This window comes from Oncorhynchus nerka, linkage group LG2 (genome assembly GCF_034236695.1).
Source record: "Oncorhynchus nerka isolate Pitt River linkage group LG2, Oner_Uvic_2.0, whole genome shotgun sequence".
NCBI classification, from domain to species: Eukaryota; Metazoa; Chordata; class Actinopteri; order Salmoniformes; family Salmonidae; genus Oncorhynchus; species Oncorhynchus nerka.
Window position 1 is genome coordinate 71,782,931 of NC_088397.1, and position 21,911 is coordinate 71,804,841.

Sequence of the window (21,911 nt, forward strand, 5' to 3'; positions counted from 1 at the left end):
GTAAAGTTTCCAAAGGTCGACAAATCAAAATACGCTAGACAAGGTGGAAACTTTGTGTCAGTAAAATGTATTATGTGAGAAAAAGTGCTGGAAATGCTTTTATGTGCAAATATTGATATAATATCCATCATAATGAAGTAAACTTGGAATCACTCAATGACATGGTTTGTGGTCCTCCCACTAAGACTCGGGAAAGCATGCAGTTTATTAAACTACAGATTAAATAAGTTATGGGCTTGATGCGTTTGATGCTACTTTCCAATGAATATTGAGGGTCTCATTCTGTTGACATGATGATCCATGCTTGGATGCCATTGGATAAATTAAAATGATTTTGCTCTTTTGTCCACAATAACCTCATAATTTAGCCTATACCTGCACTGTATCTGCAAGCTGTTGGCTAGAGAGCACATGCCAATACCAGAGTTGGTACATTCACTATATAAACACACCATTTTTTTGTTAGAAAACCATCAGTAGAGTTGAAAATGCGATGAAAACCCATTTAACTTGTATTTTTGCTATTCTGAACGTGGAAATTTAACCGCAAATGATTTTAATGTGCACTATATCATCACCCACAGCATTTTATCCACAACAAGTCAATTTGATGGAAACACCTCTGCTGGGAAAATGTGCATATTGTTTTTATGCTGATTTTAGAATATTTGCATGAAAATCTGTTGCCAATGGTATTTTGCTATTTTATTAGGATCCCCATTAGCTGTTGCAAAAGCAGCAGATACTCTTCCTGGGGTCCACATAAAACATGACACGTAATACAGAACATCATTAGACAAGAACAGCTCAAGGACAGAACTACATACATTTTTAAAAAGGCACACGTAGCCTACATATCAATACATACACACAAACGATCTAGATCAAATAGGAGAGAGGCGTTGTGCCGCGAGCTGTTGCTTTATCTGTTTTTTGAAACCAGGGTTGCTGATTATTCGAGCAATATGAGATGGAAGGAAGTTCCATGCAATAAGGGCTCTATATAATACAGTACCTTTTCTTGAATTTGTTCTGGATGTGAGGACTATAAAAAGACCCCTGGTGGCATGTTTGGTGGGATAAATGTGTGTGTCAGAGCTGTGTGTGTAAGTTGACTATGCAAACAATTTGGGATTTTTCCACATGGGATGGAAACCTAGCTTCTAATTAATTTCATTTTGTCAGTTCTACCAGCTAATGTGTGATTTTTAGATTACATAACATTTGAGGACACAATTTAAGGGCCTATGTACAGGTAACTGACAATAATGGAAACACTTGAGTAGATGAGGGATACAAAGTATATTAAAAGAGGTGCTTCCACACAGGTGTGGTTTCTGAGTTAATTAAGCAATTAACATCCCATCATGCTAAGGGTCATGCATAAAAATGCCCAGGTGCCCATTATTTTGGCTACCATGGCTATAAGTAAGTGCAGAGATTTTGAAAGAGGGGTCTCAAAGGAGCATAGGGGGTTTAAAGGGTGTGCGTGTTTCAGTCACCATATCTCCACCCAATTGAACACTTAAGGGAGATTCTGGAGTGGCACCTGAGACAGTATTTTCCACCACCGTCAACAACCAAATTACGGAATTTCTCATGAAAGAATGGTGCCATGTCCCTACAATAGAGTTCCAGACACTTGTAGAATCTATGTCAAGGCGCTTTGAAGCTGTTCTGGCGGCAAGTGACCCAATACCCTATTTAGACACTATGTTGGTGTTTCCTTTATTTTGGCAGTTACCTGTATTTTCAACGTTTAGTTCACATACATTTTTACATTTAAGTCATTTAGCAGACGCTCTTATCCAGAGCGACTTACAAATTACATACAATCTAACCACAAAGCTGGCCATCTTTTCCACTCTCTTTCTGGCTGCCCTCCCCCTTCCCTTCTAATATAAAGTTTGTTTATTTGTCATATACAGTGGGGCAAAAAAGTATTTAGTCAGCCACCAATTGTGCAAGTTCTCCCACTTAAAAAGATGAGGCCTGTAATTTTCATCATAGGTACAATTCAACTATGACAGACAAAATTAGGGGAAAAAATCCAGAAAATCACATTGTAGGATTTCTGTAAGTCTTCACAAGGTTTTCACACACTGTTGCTGGTATTTTGGCCCATTCAACACGGACTTTCAACTCCCTCCAAAGATTTTCTATGGGGTTGAGATCTGGAGACTGGCTAGGCCACTCCAGGACCTTGAAATGCTTCTTACGAAGCCACTCCTTCATTGCCCGGACAGTGTGTTTGGGATCATTGTCATGCTGAAAGACCCAGCCACGTTTCATCTTCAATGCCCTTGCTGATGGAAGGAGGTTTTCACTCAAAATCTCACGATACATGGCCCCATTCATTCTTTCCTTTACACGGATCAGTCGTCCTGGTCCCTTTGCAGAAAAACAGCCCCAAAGCATGATGTTCCCACCCCCATGCTTCACAGTAGGTATGGTGTTCTTTGGATGCAACTCATCATTCTTTGTCCTCCAAACACGACGATTTGAGTTTTTACCAAAAAGTTCTATTTTGGTTTCATTTGACCATTTGACATTCTCCCAATCTTCTTCTGGATCATCCAAATGCTCTCTAGCAAACTTCAGACGGGCCTGGACATGTACTGGCTTAAGCAGGGGGACACGTCTGGCACTGCAGGATTTGAGTCTCTGGCGGTGTAGTGTGTTACTGATGGTAGGCTTTTTTACTTTGGTCCCAGCTCTCTGCAGGTCATTCACTAGGTCCCCCCGTGTGGTTCTGGGATTTTTGCTCACCGTTCTTGTGATAATTTTGACCCCACGGGGTGAGATCTTGCGTGGAGCCCCAGATCAAGGGAGATTATCAGTGGTCTTGTATGTCTTCCATTTCCTAATAATTGCTCCCACAGTTAATTTCTTCAAACCAAGCTGCTTACCTATTGTAGATTCAGTCTTCCCAGCCTGGTGCAGGTCGACACTTTTGTTTCTGGTGTCTTTTGACAGCTCTTTGGTCTTGGCCATAGTGGAGTTTGGAGTGTGACTGTTTGAGGTTGTGGACAGGTGTCTTTTATACTGATAACAAGTTCAAACAGGTGCCATTAATACAGGTAACATTTACATTTACATTTACATTTAAGTCATTTAGCAGACGCTCTTATCCAGAGTGGAGGACAGAGGAGCCTCTTAAAGAAGGAGTTACAGGTCTGTGAGAGCCAGAAATCTTGCTTTTTTTGTAGGTAACCAAATACTTATTTTCCATCATAATTTGCAAATAAATCCATAAAAAATCCTACAATGTGATTTTCTGGATTTTCCCCCCTCATTTTGTCTGTCATAGTTGAAGTGTACCTATGATGAAAATTACAGGCCTCTCTCATCCTTTTAAGTGGGAGAACTTGCACAATTGGTGGCTGACTAAATACTTTTTTGCCCCACTGTATACATGAGTACACAGTGCAATGAAATGCTTAATTGCAGGTTAACCTCTCGACAATGTAACAACAATAGAACAAGTAGCTAAGTGAATAGAAAGAATGATACAAAAAACTAAATGAAATAATTTCACAGATTTAATGACCAGTTATTTTTTAATTTTTTTTTTACAAAGTCAAGCATGAGACAAACAAACATGTTTACCTGTAAAATGGAATAGGTTATAAGACCTTGTTGATTCATTTTATTTTGTCAGTTCTACCACCTCAACATTGCCCATTTTAAACAGGGTAAGAATATCAAGTTGTATTTTTAAATAACTCTGACTGACACCCAATAGCTTAAGGATGCTGAACACTAATGCTAGCTCATTAGCATTAGCCAACCCTTATGCTGAGGGAGACTAGCAACCCTTCACAAACCTGTGGCTAACTCTGCTGCACTTTGACTTTCTGTATGTTCTGCCCTCTCCACCTCATTGACTGCTGCCTCCTCTTGCTCAAACTGCTTGCTTTTTTTGCCTCTTTCGGAAGAAGTTCTGAATATCCATATTTGCTTTATGCAATGCTGCAGATTCTGACTGAGTGACAGGCATTTTGTTGAGTGATGATATTGACGTCTAACCGGTGCTGTAGGGGTGGGGTCAAAGGGATGTGAGCGGTCGACTGCGTAGTGAAATCTCGACCAATCACAGCAGGCTCCACATCTCCAGGGGCTTCTTGCAGTGCCCGGTACAGCCTAGCGCATTATATTATATTGTTCATTTTTGTCATAAAAATGTGTCCCTAAAACATTTGTTTTAAATACTACATAGCGAAAGTGAGGTGTGGTTATGGAAACTCACATCAGACTGAAATGTATTAATGTATTTAAAAATGTTAAATAAAAAACATCAAAAGGTTCAGGGCTGGACCAAAAACATCTGGGGCTGAAGCCAAGGACTAATGACGCCACTGCCCGAGTACTGGAGTTTCTCATCCCTTGGTTAGGGATTCTTCTGGACAGGGTCTAACTATACTGGCCCAATAAGCATATGCCCTAGAAATATCCCTTAATAGGACTGTCGTTAGGGCGTTCAACAATGGTGCTGGTGTTCTGGGTTCGAGACCCGCAAGGTTAGTCGCCCTATTCTTACATTCTTAGCAATATTTGTTAATATCATTATTTTGTAACAGTTATGACACACTCATCTAATTAGTTTGTCAATGACACGTTTGTTCTACATTGTATATGTGGTGTAGATTTTAAAAAGACGATAGTTCCCTTTAAGATGCTTAGCTATATAGAATAAATAAATACTGATAACATATTAGGTAGTGGAAATGTGGTCATAATTTGTGCTCAAGGGGAAATCCTACAGGTTCCCATATTTCAATGGGAAAGTCATTTGAATTTGATCAGATAGGTGTGTTGTAACTGTCGCCAATTAATGACAACATATTTTGCTAAGTACAATATGTGAGAGTACAGTGATTCCCCTAGCGGGTCCGGAACCGAGGCCACCAGCACCAATGACGAATGCCCTAATCACTGTCCCAACAAGGGATATCTCTAGGACATGTGCTTATTGGGCCAGTATAATAAGGCCCTGAGCCTGTCCAGAAAAAACCATACCCACTCCTCCCCGGTAGTGTTGGGGAGAAGTGAATTACACTAGAAATGTAACTCCATTTTGCAGTAGGTTGGTGGTAGTTGAACTAAATTCAAATCTTGGTAGTGTCTTCAGTAGTTCATTACTTTTTTTGCCATGAAACGGGGTAGCTACTGGAACTACACACTACTTTCTTTTTAGGTTGGCAAGAATTTCTTTCTTTTTTTGGCATCAGACCTGCCTAATTCTCAATTGAAGCATATGTTTTGTGTTAAATAGACTAAATTACACATTCTGTTAACTTCTAACTCCAGACTGACCTGACCTGCAATTTGCAGTCTATGATATTTCAAATTTAGATAGTGAAAAATTATCCTAAGTAGTTTGGATGTTGTGAACTACCATTTCAAAGTAACTTTAGATAAGTAAACTATAATTTTCTTGTGGGTAGCTTTAGCGTAGTATAACTTATTCCAGTGTAAAGTAATTGGTAGCTTGGTAAACTATAGTTTCAGAGTAGCTTCCCCAACACTGCTCACTAGACACTTGTGAAAATGTGAAATAACTTGATTGGTGTAAGGCTGTAAGCAATAGGATGAATGCACTTTGAAGTAAATCTCAGCCTTTTTTAAAGTACACTCAAGAAACTACTATACTGAACAAAAATATAAATGCAACATGTAGCAATTTCAAAGACTTTACTGAGGGACAGTTCATAGAAGGAAATGTCAATTGAAATAAATAAATTAGGCCATAATCTATGGATTCACATAACTGGCAATACAGATATGCATCTGCTGGTCACAGATACCTTAAAAAGGAAGGGGCATGGATCAGAAAACCAGTCAGTAGCTGGTGTGACAACCATTTGCCTAATGCAACTCGACACATCTCCTTCACATAGAGTTGATCAGGCTGTTGATTCTGGCCTGTGGAATGTTGTCCCACCCCTCTTCAATGTCTGTGAGAAGTTGCTTGATATTGGCGGGAACTAGAACACGTCGTCGCTCCAAAGCATCCCAAACATGCTCAATTGGTGACATGTCTAATGAGTATGCAGACCACATTTTCCGCTTCCAGGAATTTTGTACAGATCCTTGCTACATGGGGCCGTGCATTATCGTGCTAAAACATGAGGTGACGGAGGCGGATGAATGGCACGATAATGGGCCTCAGGATCTCGTCACGGTATATCTGTGCATTCAAATTGCTATCGATAAAATGCAAATGTGATCGTTGTCCGTAGCTTACGCCTGCCCATACCATAACTCCATCACCACCATGGGGCAGTCTGTTCACAACGTTGACATCAGCAAACCGCTCGCCCACATGATGCAATATATGGGGTCTGAGATTGAGAGGCCGGTTGGACGTACTGCCAAATTCTCTAAAACGACGTTGGAGGCAGCTTATGGCAATAGCTCTGGTGGACATTCCTGCAGTCAGCATGCCAATTGCATGCTCCCTCAACTTGAGACATCTGCAGCATTGTGTTGTGTGACAACTTGTATTTTCATATAGATTTTTATTTCACTCGCCAACTTTAAACATCACCTATCTGAGCAGCTAACCGATCGCTGCAGCTGTACATAGTCCATCTGTAAATAGCCCACCCACCCAATCTACCTACCTCATCCCCATACTGTTTTTATTTACTTTTCTGCTCTTTTGCACACCACTATCTCTTCTTGCACATCATCATCTGCTCATTTATCACGCCAGTGTTAATCTGCTAAATTGTAATTATTCGCTCCTATGGCCTATTTATTACCTACCTCCTCATGCCTTTTGCACACACTGTATATAGACTTTCTTTTTTCCCCTACTGTGTTATTGACTTGTTTGTGTTATTGGCTTGTTTATTGTTTATTCCATGTGTAACTCTGTGTTGTTGTCTGTGTCACACTGCTTTGCTTTATCTTGGCCAGGTCACAGTTGTAAATGAGAACTTGCTCTCAACTAGCCTACCTGGTTAAATAAAGGTGAAATAAAAAACTGCACATTTTAGATTGGCCTTTTATAGTCTCCGGCACAAGGTGCAGCTGTGTAATAAACATGCTGTTGAATCAGCTTCTTGATATGCCACACCTGTCAGGTGGATGGATTATCTTGGCAAAGGAGAAATGCTCTCTAACAGGGATGTAAACAAATATTTTATTTCAGCTCATGAAGCATGGGACCAACAGTTAACAAGTTGCCTTTATATTTTTGTTCAGTGTATTTTACACACGTTATTGTTAAAATAATTTGTTGTCCATGACCACTAAAGTTATTAAAGCTTATTGGCTACGAAATCAATTATATCAAGCACTTGGCAATTGCAAGACAGAAGATGTTCATTATTTTTTATAAAACAATAAAATATCTATTGTAATGATAAACCATATTGGTCTAGATTTTGGGGGGAAATTTAACATGGGATGCCCACACAGTTAACTTGCATCTTGAGAAAGAGGGTTTGGTTTGTTAACAACTTGCATGGTTCTGCAATGTTTAAAAGGAGAAGTATACCAATATTGTGCAAAACACAGCTGGGAAACACATAAGTGGCAATTCATCCTGAGTGTTGAGCAGTCGTTCATAGACTTAAGAAGGCAGGTAAGTTACAATAGGTTGACTATTCTGTGTATATGACAATATGATGGTTTATAAAATATTTATTTCAGAGACTACTCAATGTGTGTTTGTAGAAATACAGCTGGTAAAAATATTAACCTTATGTTAATGCTAGTAAATTGGTTATACTAACAATGCTCATGTTAGGAAATGAGTGGAAAGTTTTGGATAAACAGTAAACAATATAGTTCTATTGTGTTATTGCACCTCAGACAAACTTGTGACATTTGAAAATTTTAGCATAAACATCCTTAAGTCTATTGACACACCTGTGCCTCAATCTAAGTACCATAATAAAGACAATTCCCACCAAAATCCATCAGTTTAAGCTAGATATGTTTTTTCATTGGCAATCCTCCGTATCCGCCTATGTCGCCTTGTTTATCAAACCATGAGGTTTGGCCATCTAATATGACCACACTATGGAAAGATGAGGATCCCACGAACATGATGGTGATCTCCGTTTTGTTCTATGAACCCCACAAGTGTCACAGGGCTCGTCTGAAGGTTATCAGTCACCGGTAAACATTTTTTATGGGAGGTAGTTTTGTGCCAACAGAAAAAAGGGGTTAAATATGTGCCCAAAAAACTTAAATATTTCCTGAGCTTTCTTATTTTTCCTAGATATAGTTGACACTTAACCTTATAATGTATTATTTTTGGACTGTCCGTTTTGCCATTTATTTTATACCTAAATGGGTCTTAAATTCAAAATGATCATGATGATCTTAAAACAATTCCATATGTTAGCTTAGTAGAGAGAGAATTATGTTTGAATACAGTACATCCATATTGTAATAGTAATTCCAGGTGAACAAAAAGGAGATCAGTCATTGATAAAGTCAACCAAAATCAATCCAGTTTAATTACAAGTTGCAACAGGGAGACACCTCCACCACAGAAGCCCTCCCCCCAAAGACTTTCAGAGGTTTTTAAATTACATTCAGTTAAACTTTTAACCTCTAATTTCCACATGCCCTTGCAGGAAAACTGTCTCTTTTTGGTGGGCCACCACACCCCCCTGCATCACCATGTCCAAGTACCTGAGGCATTTCACCACAGTGGGTGACGACCACACAGCCCAGTGGCAGGATGAGGAGCTACATGAAGCTAGTGAGGAGCTGGGACCAGCCACAGGACAGATGCCCCAGGGGGAACTCTCCTTCAGAGACTCCCTGAAGATGCTCTACAGCTCCAACAAATTCCAGGTATGGAATATGAGTGGAGTAGGCAATGCTCATACTATCAATCCAACACAGCTAGTAATTGTTACCTTTGCTCAAATCAAATGTCAACTGTGGATGTGGAACATACGTATGTGTGTGTGTTTTTCAGTCTAGGCCGCAAATATGAGACAGTAAATTCTCACATATGCTTGTCAGAAGATTGGTCTTGTCTGATGAGTGTTTGCCCCTGGTTTAGATAGTTGTGGTGTGCCTGGTCATCCTGGATGCCATCTTTGTGCTGGTCGAGCTACTGATCGACCTATCAATCATTGATTTGGAGCATGGACACATTGCCCCTCAGGTGAGTCTAGAGAGCAGTGTTTCCCAAAGTCGGTCCTGGGGACAACAACACTACACAGCTCCAAAAAATCTGTGACCCCAAACTTCCTACAACTCTTCTGTCCTTTCCCTCTTCACCAGGTGTTCCACTACCTGAGTCTGGCTCTTCTCACCTTCTTCATGGTGGAGCTGGCTGGGAAGCTCTTTGCTTACCAGCTGGAGTTCTTCCACCACAAGTTTGAGGTGTTTGACGGGCTGGTAGTGATTGTGTCCTTCATCCTGGATGTTGTGTATACAGCCAGCGAAGAGGCTTTTGATGCCTCTATGGGCCTCCTGATCCTCCTCAGGCTCTGGAGGGTGGCGAGGATAATCAACGGTGAGAGATTTCTCACTTTGTTCATGTTCATTAGGCATCAAAGGGAAGAAAATGGACTGAAACAGGGAGGGACTCCCTGGACATGTCCAATAAACACACATTTTAAAGCTTTATCCAATGCATGCCCTAATGAACACAACCTTTGTCACACAGGTAGCTAGGTCACCAATGTTGTAAAATGGGTTTGTGTCCAACATGTCATGTTTTCTCCCACCACTCAGGTATCCTGGTGTCTGTGAAGTCAAGGGCCGATCGCAAACTTCACAAGCTGAAGGAGAGCAACGATCAACTGGTCCAGCGAGTTAGCGAGCTACAAGAGCGCAGCGGCAAGACGGTGAGTTGGCCAGCCCCCGGGAACCCAAACCCCTACCCGCCCAAGACAAGTTTGAAGACATTTACATTTTGGTAATTTAGTACACTCTTATACAGAGTGTCTTATAGTCTGTCAATAGACCCTTTTTCAACACACCCTTCAATCTCTTCACCTCTTTAGGAACAAGAGAACAGTAAACTACGGGCTCTCCTGCGACAGCATGACATTGCGTACTGATGCAGGAAGAGGAACAAGATGCCATTTTCATTATCCACTTCTAAAGTTTTATTGGAATTGATCAATAAACAAGGGCATATTCTGAAAGGTGTGGACCATCCATACACCATTTGTGTCAGTAATTCCACCATGACAGGAGCTTACACTGCCCAGATAGATACTAAATCTGTTTGTACTCTTGCCAACTCAATTGCTGTCATTGTCAAACCAAACATTTGGCATGACAATGAATGACAATGAGTTGGTAATATAGCACAAAGACTGGCACTCAGGCTAGATAGATTCCACATGATTAGGTCAACCTTCCAACCATTATCTGCATATTTAAGCAGATTATAAAAGCTGATCAGACTTCATTGATATCATATGCCAGTATTTCACATTGCAATGAGCATACGTCTTACTTGATATTTTTATATGTGCTATGCCTTTATTCAGCTAAAATTTTGTACTTTAGATCCTGTAATCAATTTGTTGCATCTTGCTGTTTTCTGAATATCCATTGCTTGCTATGCAAAGACAATACAAGTATGAATCACTGTGAAAGTATTATTAAATGTTGCTTTATTGATTTTTTTTATACTCTCTCATTTGATCTAAACTACAGTATGTACAAATAAATAAAAGGTGGTTGCTAACAGCAGCTGAATGCCATCAGAGAACATCAGGGTTTTTAATTCTCTACATTTTGGTCAGTAGACCAGGTGATTCTAAAGAGGCAACATCAATATCCACACTAGCATATCATTAAGAATGAAGCAATGTATTTGGCCATGCATTCTAAGTGGTAAGCTGGTGAGGATATTAAAACATAGTTGTGGTTTCTTGTGTGTGTGTGTGTTTGTGTGTGCAACACCTGCCCACTCTTCTGTCTGTCAGTCGTTCAAACAAAAGGGAAGAAGAAGTCGTAAGGCAGCTTGGCGTCGATAGTGGGCGAGGCCTTGAAGCCAGGCCGGGCGGCTGCAGACACAGGTACGAAGGTCACAGAGCTGGTGACAGACATGACACGACTGCCTCCAGAGAGTAACGCCTGAGGAAAAGAAAAATGGCAATAAAACATAAGTAGGGTGTTAAATAAAGCTGTCATAACATTGACCAGAGGTCTGGAAGAGGAACTCTATTGTTCCATCACTTCGCAATATGTTTAAGATGCATAAATTAAGTTACTGTTGAATCAAGAGAATCTAACAGTAGCCTACCATTTCTAAGGAAAGTCTGTTGTTCCTTTACAGGGCATATAATGATCTTGGTAAGTGGACTACAAGTATTAGATTTACATTTTGGTCCTTTAACAGACACTATTCTCCAGAGCGACTTAGTAAGTGAGACACTTATCAGTGTAGCCACGATGAGTGCTCTGGTTGCTGTTATACAAATACAAGCTGATAAAGTTACATTTTTGTTAAGCACTTTGTGACAAATGCTTCTATAAAAAGAGCACTATTCAATCAATATTACATTGGTTGCGTCAAATCCGTGTCTCAATATTTTCTGAATGTGTATGCTTGTTATACTTTACACTGCTGCAAGATTATTTTACAAGTTATTTGAGTAATATACACTACCGTTCAAAAGTTTGGGGTCACTTAGAAATGTCCTTGTTTTCCCTGAAAGCATACATGAAATTAGTTGCAAAATGAATAGGAAATATAGTCAAGACATTGACAAGGTTATAAATAATTATTTTTAATTGAGATAATAATTGTGTCCTTCAATCTTTGCTTTCGTCAAATAATCCTCCATTTGCAGCCATTACAGCCTTGCAGACCTTTGGCATTCTAGTTGTCAATTTGTTGAGGTAATGGGGCACTTCTTACGTACTATACGGTCAAGCTGCTCCCACAACAGCTCAATAGGGTTGAGATCCCGTGACTGTGCTGGCCACTCCATTATAGACAGAATACCAGCTGACTGCTTCTTCCCTAAATAGTTCTTCCATAGTTTGGAGCTGTGCTTTGGGTCTTTGTCCTGTTGTAGGAGGTAATTGGCATAAAATTAAGCGCAGTCCACAGGGTATGGCATGGCGTTTCAAGATGGAGTGATAGCATTCCTTCTTCAAGATCCCTTTTACCCTGTACAAATCTCCCACTTTACCACCACCAAAGCAACCCCAGACCATCACATTGCCTCCACCATGCTTGACAGATGGTGTCAAGCACTCCTCCAGCTTCTTTTCATTTTTTCTGCGTCTCACGAATGTTCGTTGTTATTCGAACACCTCAAACTTAGATCCGTCTGTCCATAACACTTTTTTCCAATCTTCCTCTGTCCAGTGTCTGTGTTCTTTTGCCCATCTTAATCTTTTCTTTTTATTGGCCAGTCTGAGATATGGCTTTTTCTTTGCAACTCTGCCTAGAAGGCCAGCCAGAGTCTTCTCTTCACTGTTGATTTTGAAACTGCTGTTTTGCGGGTACTATTTAATGAAGCTGCCAGTTGAGGACTTGTGAGCCGTCTGTTTCTCAAGCTAGACACTCTAATGTACTTGTCCTCATACGCGTGCCTCCCTCCTTCTCGCCATGAATGAGGCATGCGACAAAATCAATGCAGACCAATTTCAAGTTTGGATTCGCCATGGCAAAAGGTTTTTCCCGCGGTGCATAAACAATGATGACATTCACTGTCATGTGGATGAGAATTTATTGCCAAATGATCAAGACAGGCTTGATGAGAATGAGTTATAAAACATTGTTTTATTTTCATTCATTTAATTTGTTTCATTAATTTCTTAAATTTGATTACAGACAGTACACCTATGTTTTTTTGGCATGAATGATTGTGGAGGATGTCTTCATTGGTCACACCTTTGATTGCAAATTGGATAGGTATTATGGTAATGATAGATTTTCTGTAATTTTCAATACTGTAGTATATCACTTTCAACACTTCTAAGGGTGACTTGAAACACGCATCTTGTATTGTTTGCTATTGGATTAACTGGTAGTTAAAATGACTAAATTGAAAAGATATCAGTGATTGAACCAATGTTATCATTATATTTCACAAATGTTGTACGAGATCTTCAGTTTCTTGGCAATTTCTCGCATTGGAATAGCCTTCATTTTTCAGAACAAGAATAGACTGACAAGTTTCAGAAAAAAGTACTTTGTTTCTGGATATTTTGAGCCTGTAATCGAACCCACAAATGCTGATGCTCCAGATACTCAACTAGTCTAAAGAAGGCCAATTTTATTGCTTCTTTAAATCAGAACAACAGTTTTCATCTGTGCTAACATAATTGCAAAATCATTTTCTAATGATCAATTAGCCTTTTAAAATAATAAACTTGGGTTAGCTAACACAACGTGCCATTGGAACACAGGAGTGATGGTTGCTGACAATGGGCCTCTTTACGCATATATATCTATGAATAGATATTAACAATCAACCGTTTCCAGCTACAATAGTAAGTTACAACAACGTCTACACTGTATTTCTGATCAATTTGATGTTATTTTAATGGACAAAAAATGTGCTTTTCTTTCAAAAACAAGGACATTTCTAAGTGACCACAAACTTTTGAATGGTAGTGTATATTTGAATCAATGGTTGTGTGGTGAGAGATTTTTTACAATCCAAATTAATGCACAATGATAAGTTTTGAATGAAAGACTGACTGCTTTACAAGTGGGAGCAGTTTGGAGTTTTGTACTAAGAGTTGTGAAAATGTACCACATACTTGTGAAAATAGTACCCAAGCAGTTAAAGAAAACTAAGCCTAGTCCTGGACAAAAAAGCACTTTCATGGAGATTCTCCATTGAGCATACTTTTTAGTATAGCAGTTGGCCTAATCTGGGAAACTGTCCCAAGTCCCATAATGTTTAAGATGACTCAAGGTTTACCAGGTTGCTGGTGTTGGTGTGAATCACTTCAACGACACTGACAATCTGAGCCTGCGGGTTCACCAGGGATCCATATTGGGTCCATTGCACTTCCAGGTGAAGGGACAGGGGAATACTGCAACTCTGAGCTTCCTGCTTAGTCCAAGAGAATAGAAACATATAAGGGCTGTTACCAACCATCAATATGGAGTCATTGTTGTTTACACAATTGTGGTTGTTGAGAAACAGGAAAAAGCACTTCTCATAACCAACTATGTCTGTTGGTGGTGGAAGTCCTTTAATCAACCATCCATTCTCTCCAAACTTTCAAGATTCAATCCAAATGTCTTCAATTTCGTCTACTGTTTTGTGTCATCATTGCAGTATGTTTTAATGGTTGTAATGTAATGGCTGTCTCTGCATCCTTAATATATGGTATGACAGGAACATCTACATCACAACATTCAAATAATATTTTCTTCCACTAACATGCAATGAAAATACTTTGCCCAAAGCTTCTCACCGTAGGTTTGGTTTGGTTCCTTATCGGCACCCAGTCCATTGGGTTCTGATATGGGGAATTCCCAAAAGAGGCCACATACTGGGGGAAGCTTTGCCCCCTCAATACTCCTAGAACCACTTCTGATACCACTGAGCAGTTGGCAGTCTCATCCAACCTAGAGAGAGATAAGAGAAATACAGTATTTCCCTAACCAACCCTTCACCCCTATGCCTTAGTTACTTACAGACAACCAAAGACATTCACATTAGGGGGTGAGGGACAAGGGTCAAGAAAAAGTGGCAAGGGATTTGTTTGGGATTGGGCTTTAGTTCCTGTAGAACAGAGCAGTCTTCCTCTCTCACCTCAACGTGCAGCCTGACACCATGTCGACCCCGAACAGGACGGGGGAGCGGTGATGGGGCCCTCTGAGACAGTTTGACAGTTTGGAGCCATGGAGGAGGGTAAAAGCTCCCCTCGAATCAGCACTGTGAACTATTCCAGTGAGCAGGACAGTTAAGGACACAAATACATTATGTCTGACCTCTCGTCAAGTTTTAGAAATACTCAGATATAACTTATAGGTTTCATATACGTTTTAATATGGGTTCTTCAATATTGAGTCAGTAATAGGGTGCATATTCATGTTCATATCTCTTAAAAAACAGCAAAATAGGGAGTTATTTCAAGAAAACCAAGGAACTAGTGAATCAACAGCTCATAGAAAGCTGAAGCTTCTGCTCTTCAAAGGGATCCCATGCCACTTTGATCACAACAAATGGATTGTTGATGACGTGAAAACTCATGAAGAATATGCCATGTAAGAGAAATTATACCTAACTCACTGGCCACTCCAAAAAAGGATATTCTGCTGTTTTGGATCCAGCCAGTAGAGGGAGCCCCACAACATAACCAGGATTCCCACTGGAGTGGAGCGCCACTTGGTCAACATTCTGCTAGCAGAAGACATCAAGGGGAGAGTGGTATGACTGACTGAAGTGATAGTGATTTTGGCTTTCGTTTACATTAAGAGTAAACCACTTTTCTGGGTTGATGAAAAATGCTAAAATATTCTATGGCATAGAACTATGCAAAATGCTAAAAAATATATATATAAATATGGCACCTGGACGAATTCAATTTGAAACTCCTGCTCCATTGGGACCATGTTACGGTCAATGGCTCCAAGGACCAAGGACACATTCACATTCACAATGTCTCCAGCCTCACTGTATGTGACCGTGTAACCAACCTGTCAGCAGAGGAAAACAGAATGTCAAAATTTGACATTAGTGATGAGTCTGAATGCTTATGATTAGGACAAGTCTTCAAGTCATGCCATGCTTCCTACAATCAAGCATTGGCAATAAAATAAAGTACTATTTTTCCACAAATTTGGGTTCTCTTCATTCCCACCTACCACCTCCCTTGGCCATGAGACAGGGTATCTGTCACATTTATCAATAAAAAATAGCATTCCTGCGTACTTGCGAGGGGTTACAAATTGCCTCGCTGCACACGTTTGTTCTTTTTTTATGCAAGTAGGCAGAGCGGCCATCCTGTGTAGCTTGCTTTGTGAGGCTTTAGACTTCACCTGGAGCACCACATTGATGCACACTGCGGAGTCAGGGGCCACAGAGTTCAACAGTAGCGGGTCCAGGCTCAAGTCACCAGTGATATTCAGCTGGGTCTGAGTCCCCTCCAAAGATTGCAGGACGATGGAGGTCACCTCCACAGCAACAAATCGCGCATCTTCACTCTTCTTCTGTAAAATAAAAAGGGAATTGGTCTGTTCAGATACAAGTTTGAGGTGGGTTTTACAGAGTGGTTTTCTCTCATTTATGCTGGCCACAACTACAAGTAAAGGACTAGTCAACAACATTATTTGGGTATGAGTTGACAGAACATTAACATTTAGATTTTCATTGGACAGTGACTTTAAGAGAAATACATTTAGCACTTTCCAAAACATAAAGCTGAACATCAAGGCCAGACCAACTCACAGAGAGGAGACGGGGGTCAGTGTAGCTGTGCATGTTCAGGGCCTGCAGGGTGGTACAGTCCCTCTCCAGGACCAGGCTCCGCATGCATCTATTGCTCTGCTCCCTCAGGAACGCTGAAAATGCATGTCACAAATACAATTTGATGAGAGGTTTAGGCTAAAGTGAAGGATGAGGACAAAACTTAAGTGATGTGGTTACATTGTGACCCTCTTCGATTTTGGCCTCTGGCCCCTCCCCCTCAAACATCCTCCTCTTCCACACAAACACTGAGAACACTCAGCCCTGGTCTGGTTCCATGTTAGTCCCTAGCCCTTTTATATTTCCCAGATCGAAAAGGACTAAATAGGTGAAAGCAATGTGAAAAGCTCCATGGCTCAATGTATTAGTATATACATTTGAAGTCGGAAGCTTACATACACATTTAAACTAAATTTTTCACAATTCCTGACATTTAATCCTAGTAAAAAATCCCTGTTTTAGGTCAGTCAGGATTACCACTTTATTTTAAGAATGTGAAATGTCAGAATAATAGTAGAAATAATTATTTATTTCAGCTTTTATTTCTTTCATCACATTTCCTGTGGGTCAGAAGTTTACATACACTTAATTAGTATTTGGTAGCATTTCCTTTTAATTGTTTAACTTGGGTCAAACGTTTCGGGTAGCCCTCCACAACCTTCCCACAATAAGTTGGGTGAATTTTAGTCCATTCCTCCTGACAGAGCTGGTGTAACTGAGTCAGGCTTGTAGGCCTCTATGCTCACACACGCCTTTTCAGTTCTGCCCACAAATTGTCTATAGGATAGAGGTCAGGGCTTTGTGTTGGCCACTCCAACACCTTGACTTTGTTGCCCTTAAGCTATTTTGCCACAACTTTGGAAGTATGCTTGGTGTCATTGTCCATTTGTGACCAAGCTTTAACTTCCTGACTGATGTCTTGAGATGTTGCTTCAATATTCCACATCATTTTCCCACCTCATGATGCCATCTATTTTGTGAAGTGCACCAGTCCCTCCTGCAGCAAAGCACCCCCACAACATGATGCTGCCACACCCGTGCTTCACGGATGGGATGGTGTTCTTCGGCTTGCAAGCATGCCCCTTTTTCCTCCAAACATAACGATGGTCATTATGGCCAAACACTTCTATTTTTTTTTCATCGGACCAGAGGACATTTCTCCAAAAAGTACGATCTTTGTCCCCATGTGCAGTTGCAAACCGTAGTCTGGCTTGTTTATGGCGGTTTTGGAGCAGTGGCTTCTTCCTTGCTGAGTGGCCTTTCAGGTTATGTCGATATAGGACTTGTTTTACTGTGGATATAGATACTTTTGTACCTGTTTCCTCCCGCATCTTCACAAGGTCGTTTGCTGTTGTTCTGGGATTGATGTGCACTTTTTGCACCAAAGTACGTTCATCTCTAGGAGACAGAACGCGTCCCCTTCCTGACTGGTATGACGGCTGCGTGGTCCCATGGTCTTTATATTTGCGTACTATTGTTTGTACAGATAAACGTGGTACCTTCAGGCATTTGGAAATTGCTCCCAAGGATGAACCAGACTTGTGGAGGTCTACAATTTTTGTTCTGTGGTCTTTGCTGATTTCTTTTGATTTTCCCATGTTGTCAAGCAAAGAGGCACTGAGTTTGAAGGTAGGCCTTGAAATACATCCACAGGCTTTAGAAGCTTCTTTAGAAGGCTAATTGACATCATTTGAGTCAATTGGAGGTGAACCATGACATAATTTTCTGGAATTTTCCAAGCTATTTAAAGGCACAGTCAACTCAGTGTATGTAAACTTCTCACCCACTGGAATTGTGATACAGTGAATTATAAGTTAAATAATCTGTCTGGAAACAATTGTTGAAAAAATTACTTGTGTTGTGCACAAAGTAGATGTCTTAAAATATAGATTGTTAACAAGAAATTTGTGGAGTGGTTGAAAAACAAGTTTTAATGACTACAACATAAGTGTATGTAAAGTGTATGTAACTTCAAATGTAAGTAGAGCCATCACAGTACTGCTTCAGCACCTTCAGATCTTTGAAAAACTAGGAACCTAATTGGGAGGGGGCCAATGCTGACAGTGTGGATGTACATGGAGCTGAACAGTCTCTGGTACCTGCAGGGTTCAGGTCAGAGCAGTGGGCTGTAACAGAGGGGGCCGGGAACTGGAAGAACCCCCTTCCTCTGCTTTCTTCCTCCGTTTCTATGACATCTCCGTACTGAAGGGGGGAAAAAAGAGTTGGAAAGAGAGTGAAGGCGCTAACTGAAGCTAGTGTCAAACTTTGTTCATTGTAGATCCCAAGGGTATTGCACTATTAAGTATATTGTACTATCACCAGAAAACAATCTCACAACAAAAGCACTGTTGATTCTTCTTGATGGACATGGTCAACAGTGTGGGGTTTGAGTGAGTCTCACCAGGTATCCAGGTGAAGTTAGAGGTTCCACTGTAGACGTTGTGGCCCCATTATTGGCAGAACCAAACAAGAACTGCACAAAGTGCTTGTAGAGGCCATCAAAGTTCCCTGTGGTAGGAACCTCAGGAGCGGCGAGGGACAGTCCTGCCTCATCTTCAACGCAGATGTACAGAACATAGATAATTGTCACCTTATCATAGACTCATAGATCAATTATGCTATTAGATGTTTGAAATTCAAGAATCCCACATTCACATTCTTCGAGTGATTACAGGTGTGTTCTTTGTTATTACAGGTGTGTATGTCCCTACTTAGGTCAGATAATGATCAACTAACATGAATAAACTGCTAGTAAACCAAAGACGTTAAATAACTAGAGTGGAGGGAGCATAAGAATCAGGTCATGGATTGTACAGAGTGGCTACAGATATGGAGCTTCAGTATTCCAATTTGCCCAAACTACAAATTCTGTGCATATGCATTATTATATTATTTTTTTACGTAGCCGAGTGCCCACTGAACTGTCAACATACTTGCTGCCTAGAAGGTGTGGCTACCTAGAGGTGGAATGCAGAAAGACACAGACAGCCAGTCTAATTAGCAATTGAATGTTGTTTTTTTAATCATCATTGCAAACATTGGCTAAGCTGCGCAGGAGGCAGACTGGCAGTCAAGTGGTGTTCTTTTTTTCAGGAACTACAATATGGCAGAAACTATAAAGATTAGCCTTCATCATCACACAAAATGCTGAAAATGTAAGAACTGCGTCCTGCTTGCGCGACTGCAATATCCATTACAACAGACAGACAGAGAATGGTGTAGCCTTCATAAAATATTTTGGAAAGTTCATTCAAATCGCCATAGGGTTTTTGTTTCACCTGTTCAGAAATATGATGCAGACATCATCAGGGTTCAAAAGAGGGTGAGTAAATAGAGAAACATGAAGGGAGGGGGAGTGAGCAGCAGCTACGTTAGCAAAACTAATGTGATCCGGATCCTTAGCTTAATAAAAAATAATAATAATAAGGTTTCCGGAAGGGCAGGCGGGGGTGAGGCGAGGCTCTGTATTTGCCACAGCCTAGAATATATTATATCAAGGCCTATTAAACTTACAGTTAGTTGACTGTATGCAGAAGACGTCTAGGTTAACCTCCTGCTGGACCGACCTCTGCACCTGAGCATAGCCGTCTATAGTTTCACTAATAGTGTAGGTGACCACGTCCTGACCGCAAAGCTTCGGCTCACCACTGGAAAGAACACATAGATCAATTATTACACTGATCATGTCAAACCCCAAGTCATCAGAAAAGAAAAGTGCTAGTGACTTGCCGGACTGTTTTCACTGTACAGCTGGTGAAGAGAGCTAATTCCTGTCTGCAATCTGGGTCACAGCAACAGTTGGGGTCACACTGGTCCTTTAATTGATCGCACGGGCAAATTCTGGAAACTGAGGATAAAGAATGCTAATTTAGCTGAAGTGACACAGCAACCTAGACAGAGCTCACCAAATGGGTTACACCTAGGCTAATTCTCTGATCCTTATGCGTGTGTTAGTCTCACTAGACAGACGAGTTGCCTACCACAATGAAACCAATGTGCTGTTGCCCCAGTTCTGGGATTTCCAAGACTATGTGCATCCCAAATGGCACCCCATTCCCAATATAGAGCACTACTTTTGACCAGGGCCCATAGGGTAGTGGACTGTAAAAGGAATAGGGTGCCATTTGGGATACACCCTACATCTAAGGGACCACAACAATATAATAGTAACCCATAGTACAGATAGATAAATAGATAGATAAGAATCCACCTTATGTTAGGCTTGCTATAACAGAACGGGGTGTAGGCCTACCCACCCTTTTACCCATGTTCTGGGCTTTATTGGACTATGCACAAACCACATCACAATGTAGATTGCCTGAAAATGTTATATTCAATGTCTATGTACCCTTATGTATGGCCCTGTTCAAATACTTTAGAACAAATACATTTCCTTGAAATATCTCTGATAAGGGTTATTCTGTCTAAAGTAATGTAGGCCATACTGCCCTACCAAGTGAAAGAGCAGTAACTGTGCATTGTCCAAAATGTGTTATTCACTTTTTTTTTTTTTAAATACATTAAATACATGCTTTATCGTGTGGACAAATATCCTGCCTCCATTGTGTTGTGTATTGGAGAAAATGGGGGGGTCATGTTTGCAGTAACTGCAAAAAGTTCAGGTGAAACCAAGAGAAAAGGCACTAACTGCCATCACACACGTCAGTTACTTACTGCCTTTTACCTTGGCTTCACTGAGCTTTGTGCTGCTGTGTCTACGGTTGACAAGTATCAAACTATATGACACTGACAGCCACATACAAATACATATATTAACACAAGTTTGTGTTAAAGACAATCGTCATGGAAATGTATTCAGACGTAAGCAATAAGTCAGTAACTGCCGTCTAGGGACAAATTTCATGTGAATAAAAAATAACCTCATAGTAAGACAAAAGATAACCACATCTCAAATGATCTGCCTACAATTAATTTGTCTGGACAATTTTAAAAAACCTTTGAAGTTATTTATCTCAGTTTCACTCAAAGAGCAGTTACTGCTCTTTTGCTTGGTAGGGCTGCATAGTACAGAAAGTAGGGTGCGGAGATGTTACATTTTGAGAGACAATCAACCGTCCTTACCATCCGTGACAGAGGGAGGCAGGGAGCCGGATAGCGGCAGAGGTACTTGAGGAGACATGGACAGTGGCGTGGACTCTGTGGTTGACGGTGTACTAAAACCAGTCCCATCTCTTGTGCTAACCACATTCGATGCAGTTGAAACTATCTCAACGTCTAGAGCGGTGGAATTCTCATAATCCGTGAAATTCTGCCTACCTAACAAATCAATGACAGATTCGTTAGCGCGTGCAAAAGTAGAATTGAAGTCGTCCGTGTTTTGTGCTACACTGAACTCAAAAAACGGCCATGTACATAAAGTTATCAGCACCCAAACAAAAGCGTCCATCTTTAATATTGATCTCTGGAAGCATTATGTTGCTTAGGGGATCCCTGTTGCATTCTGGGTATTCCAACCCGAATTGTTTGTTGGTGCTGTCTTCAGCCACCAGGAGGACATGTGCTCACAAT

The 21,911-nt window shown here is 40.6% G+C and overlaps 2 protein-coding genes across 3 annotated transcripts; one reads left to right on the forward strand and one right to left on the reverse strand.

Moving 5' to 3' along the window:
• Positions 1-8,643: 8,643 nt before the first annotated feature.
• On the forward strand, positions 8,644-10,697 carry LOC115141693 (voltage-gated hydrogen channel 1-like). The gene is made up of 5 exons (XM_029680812.2): positions 8,644-8,820; positions 9,035-9,139; positions 9,259-9,493; positions 9,715-9,827; positions 9,987-10,697. The coding sequence occupies exons 1-5, from the start codon at positions 8,644-8,646 to the stop codon at positions 10,041-10,043; spliced, it is 687 nt and encodes a 228-aa protein (XP_029536672.1). The 3' UTR covers positions 10,044-10,697.
• On the reverse strand, positions 10,591-21,883 carry LOC115141688 (tectonic-1). Of its 2 annotated transcripts, none has more exons than XM_029680798.2 (13): positions 21,465-21,883; positions 20,112-20,229; positions 19,896-20,029; positions 18,784-18,935; positions 18,482-18,584; positions 16,365-16,477; positions 15,956-16,126; positions 15,488-15,613; positions 15,229-15,314; positions 14,727-14,864; positions 14,386-14,539; positions 13,884-14,015; positions 10,591-11,073 (listed from the first exon to the last, which is right to left on the reverse strand). In XM_029680798.2, exons 1-13 carry the CDS (start codon positions 21,787-21,789, stop codon positions 10,927-10,929), a joined length of 1,899 nt encoding a protein of 632 aa, XP_029536658.2. In that variant the 5' UTR covers positions 21,790-21,883; the 3' UTR covers positions 10,591-10,926. The 2 variants fall into 2 exon arrangements, with proteins under 2 accessions (XP_029536658.2, XP_029536648.2); XM_029680788.2 differs by having other exon boundaries at positions 15,229-15,317.
• Positions 21,884-21,911: the final 28 nt, after the last annotated feature.

What these genes read in the sequence shown, in the direction of transcription:
- LOC115141693 (XM_029680812.2), top strand. Translation starts at nt 8,644, where the DNA reads ATGTCCAAGTACCTGAGGCATTTCACCACAGTGGGTGACGACCACACA. An exon ending in ATGGACACATTGCCCCTCAG is followed by an intron (nt 9,140 to 9,258) that starts GTGAGTCTAGAG and finishes CCTCTTCACCAG; the next exon opens with GTGTTCCACTACCTGAGTCT. An exon ending in AAGAGCGCAGCGGCAAGACG is followed by an intron (nt 9,828 to 9,986) that starts GTGAGTTGGCCA and finishes TCACCTCTTTAG; the next exon opens with GAACAAGAGAACAGTAAACT.
- LOC115141688 (XM_029680788.2), bottom strand. Translation starts at nt 21,789, where the DNA reads ATGGACGCTTTTGTTTGGGTGCTGATAACTTTATGTACATGGCCGTTT. An exon ending in CTGCATACAGTCAACTAACT is followed by an intron (nt 18,936 to 19,895) that starts GTAAGTTTAATA and finishes TCTGCGTTGAAG; the next exon opens with ATGAGGCAGGACTGTCCCTC. An exon ending in GTGTCAGGCTGCACGTTGAG is followed by an intron (nt 14,540 to 14,726) that starts GTGAGAGAGGAA and finishes ATCTCTCTCTAG; the next exon opens with GTTGGATGAGACTGCCAACT.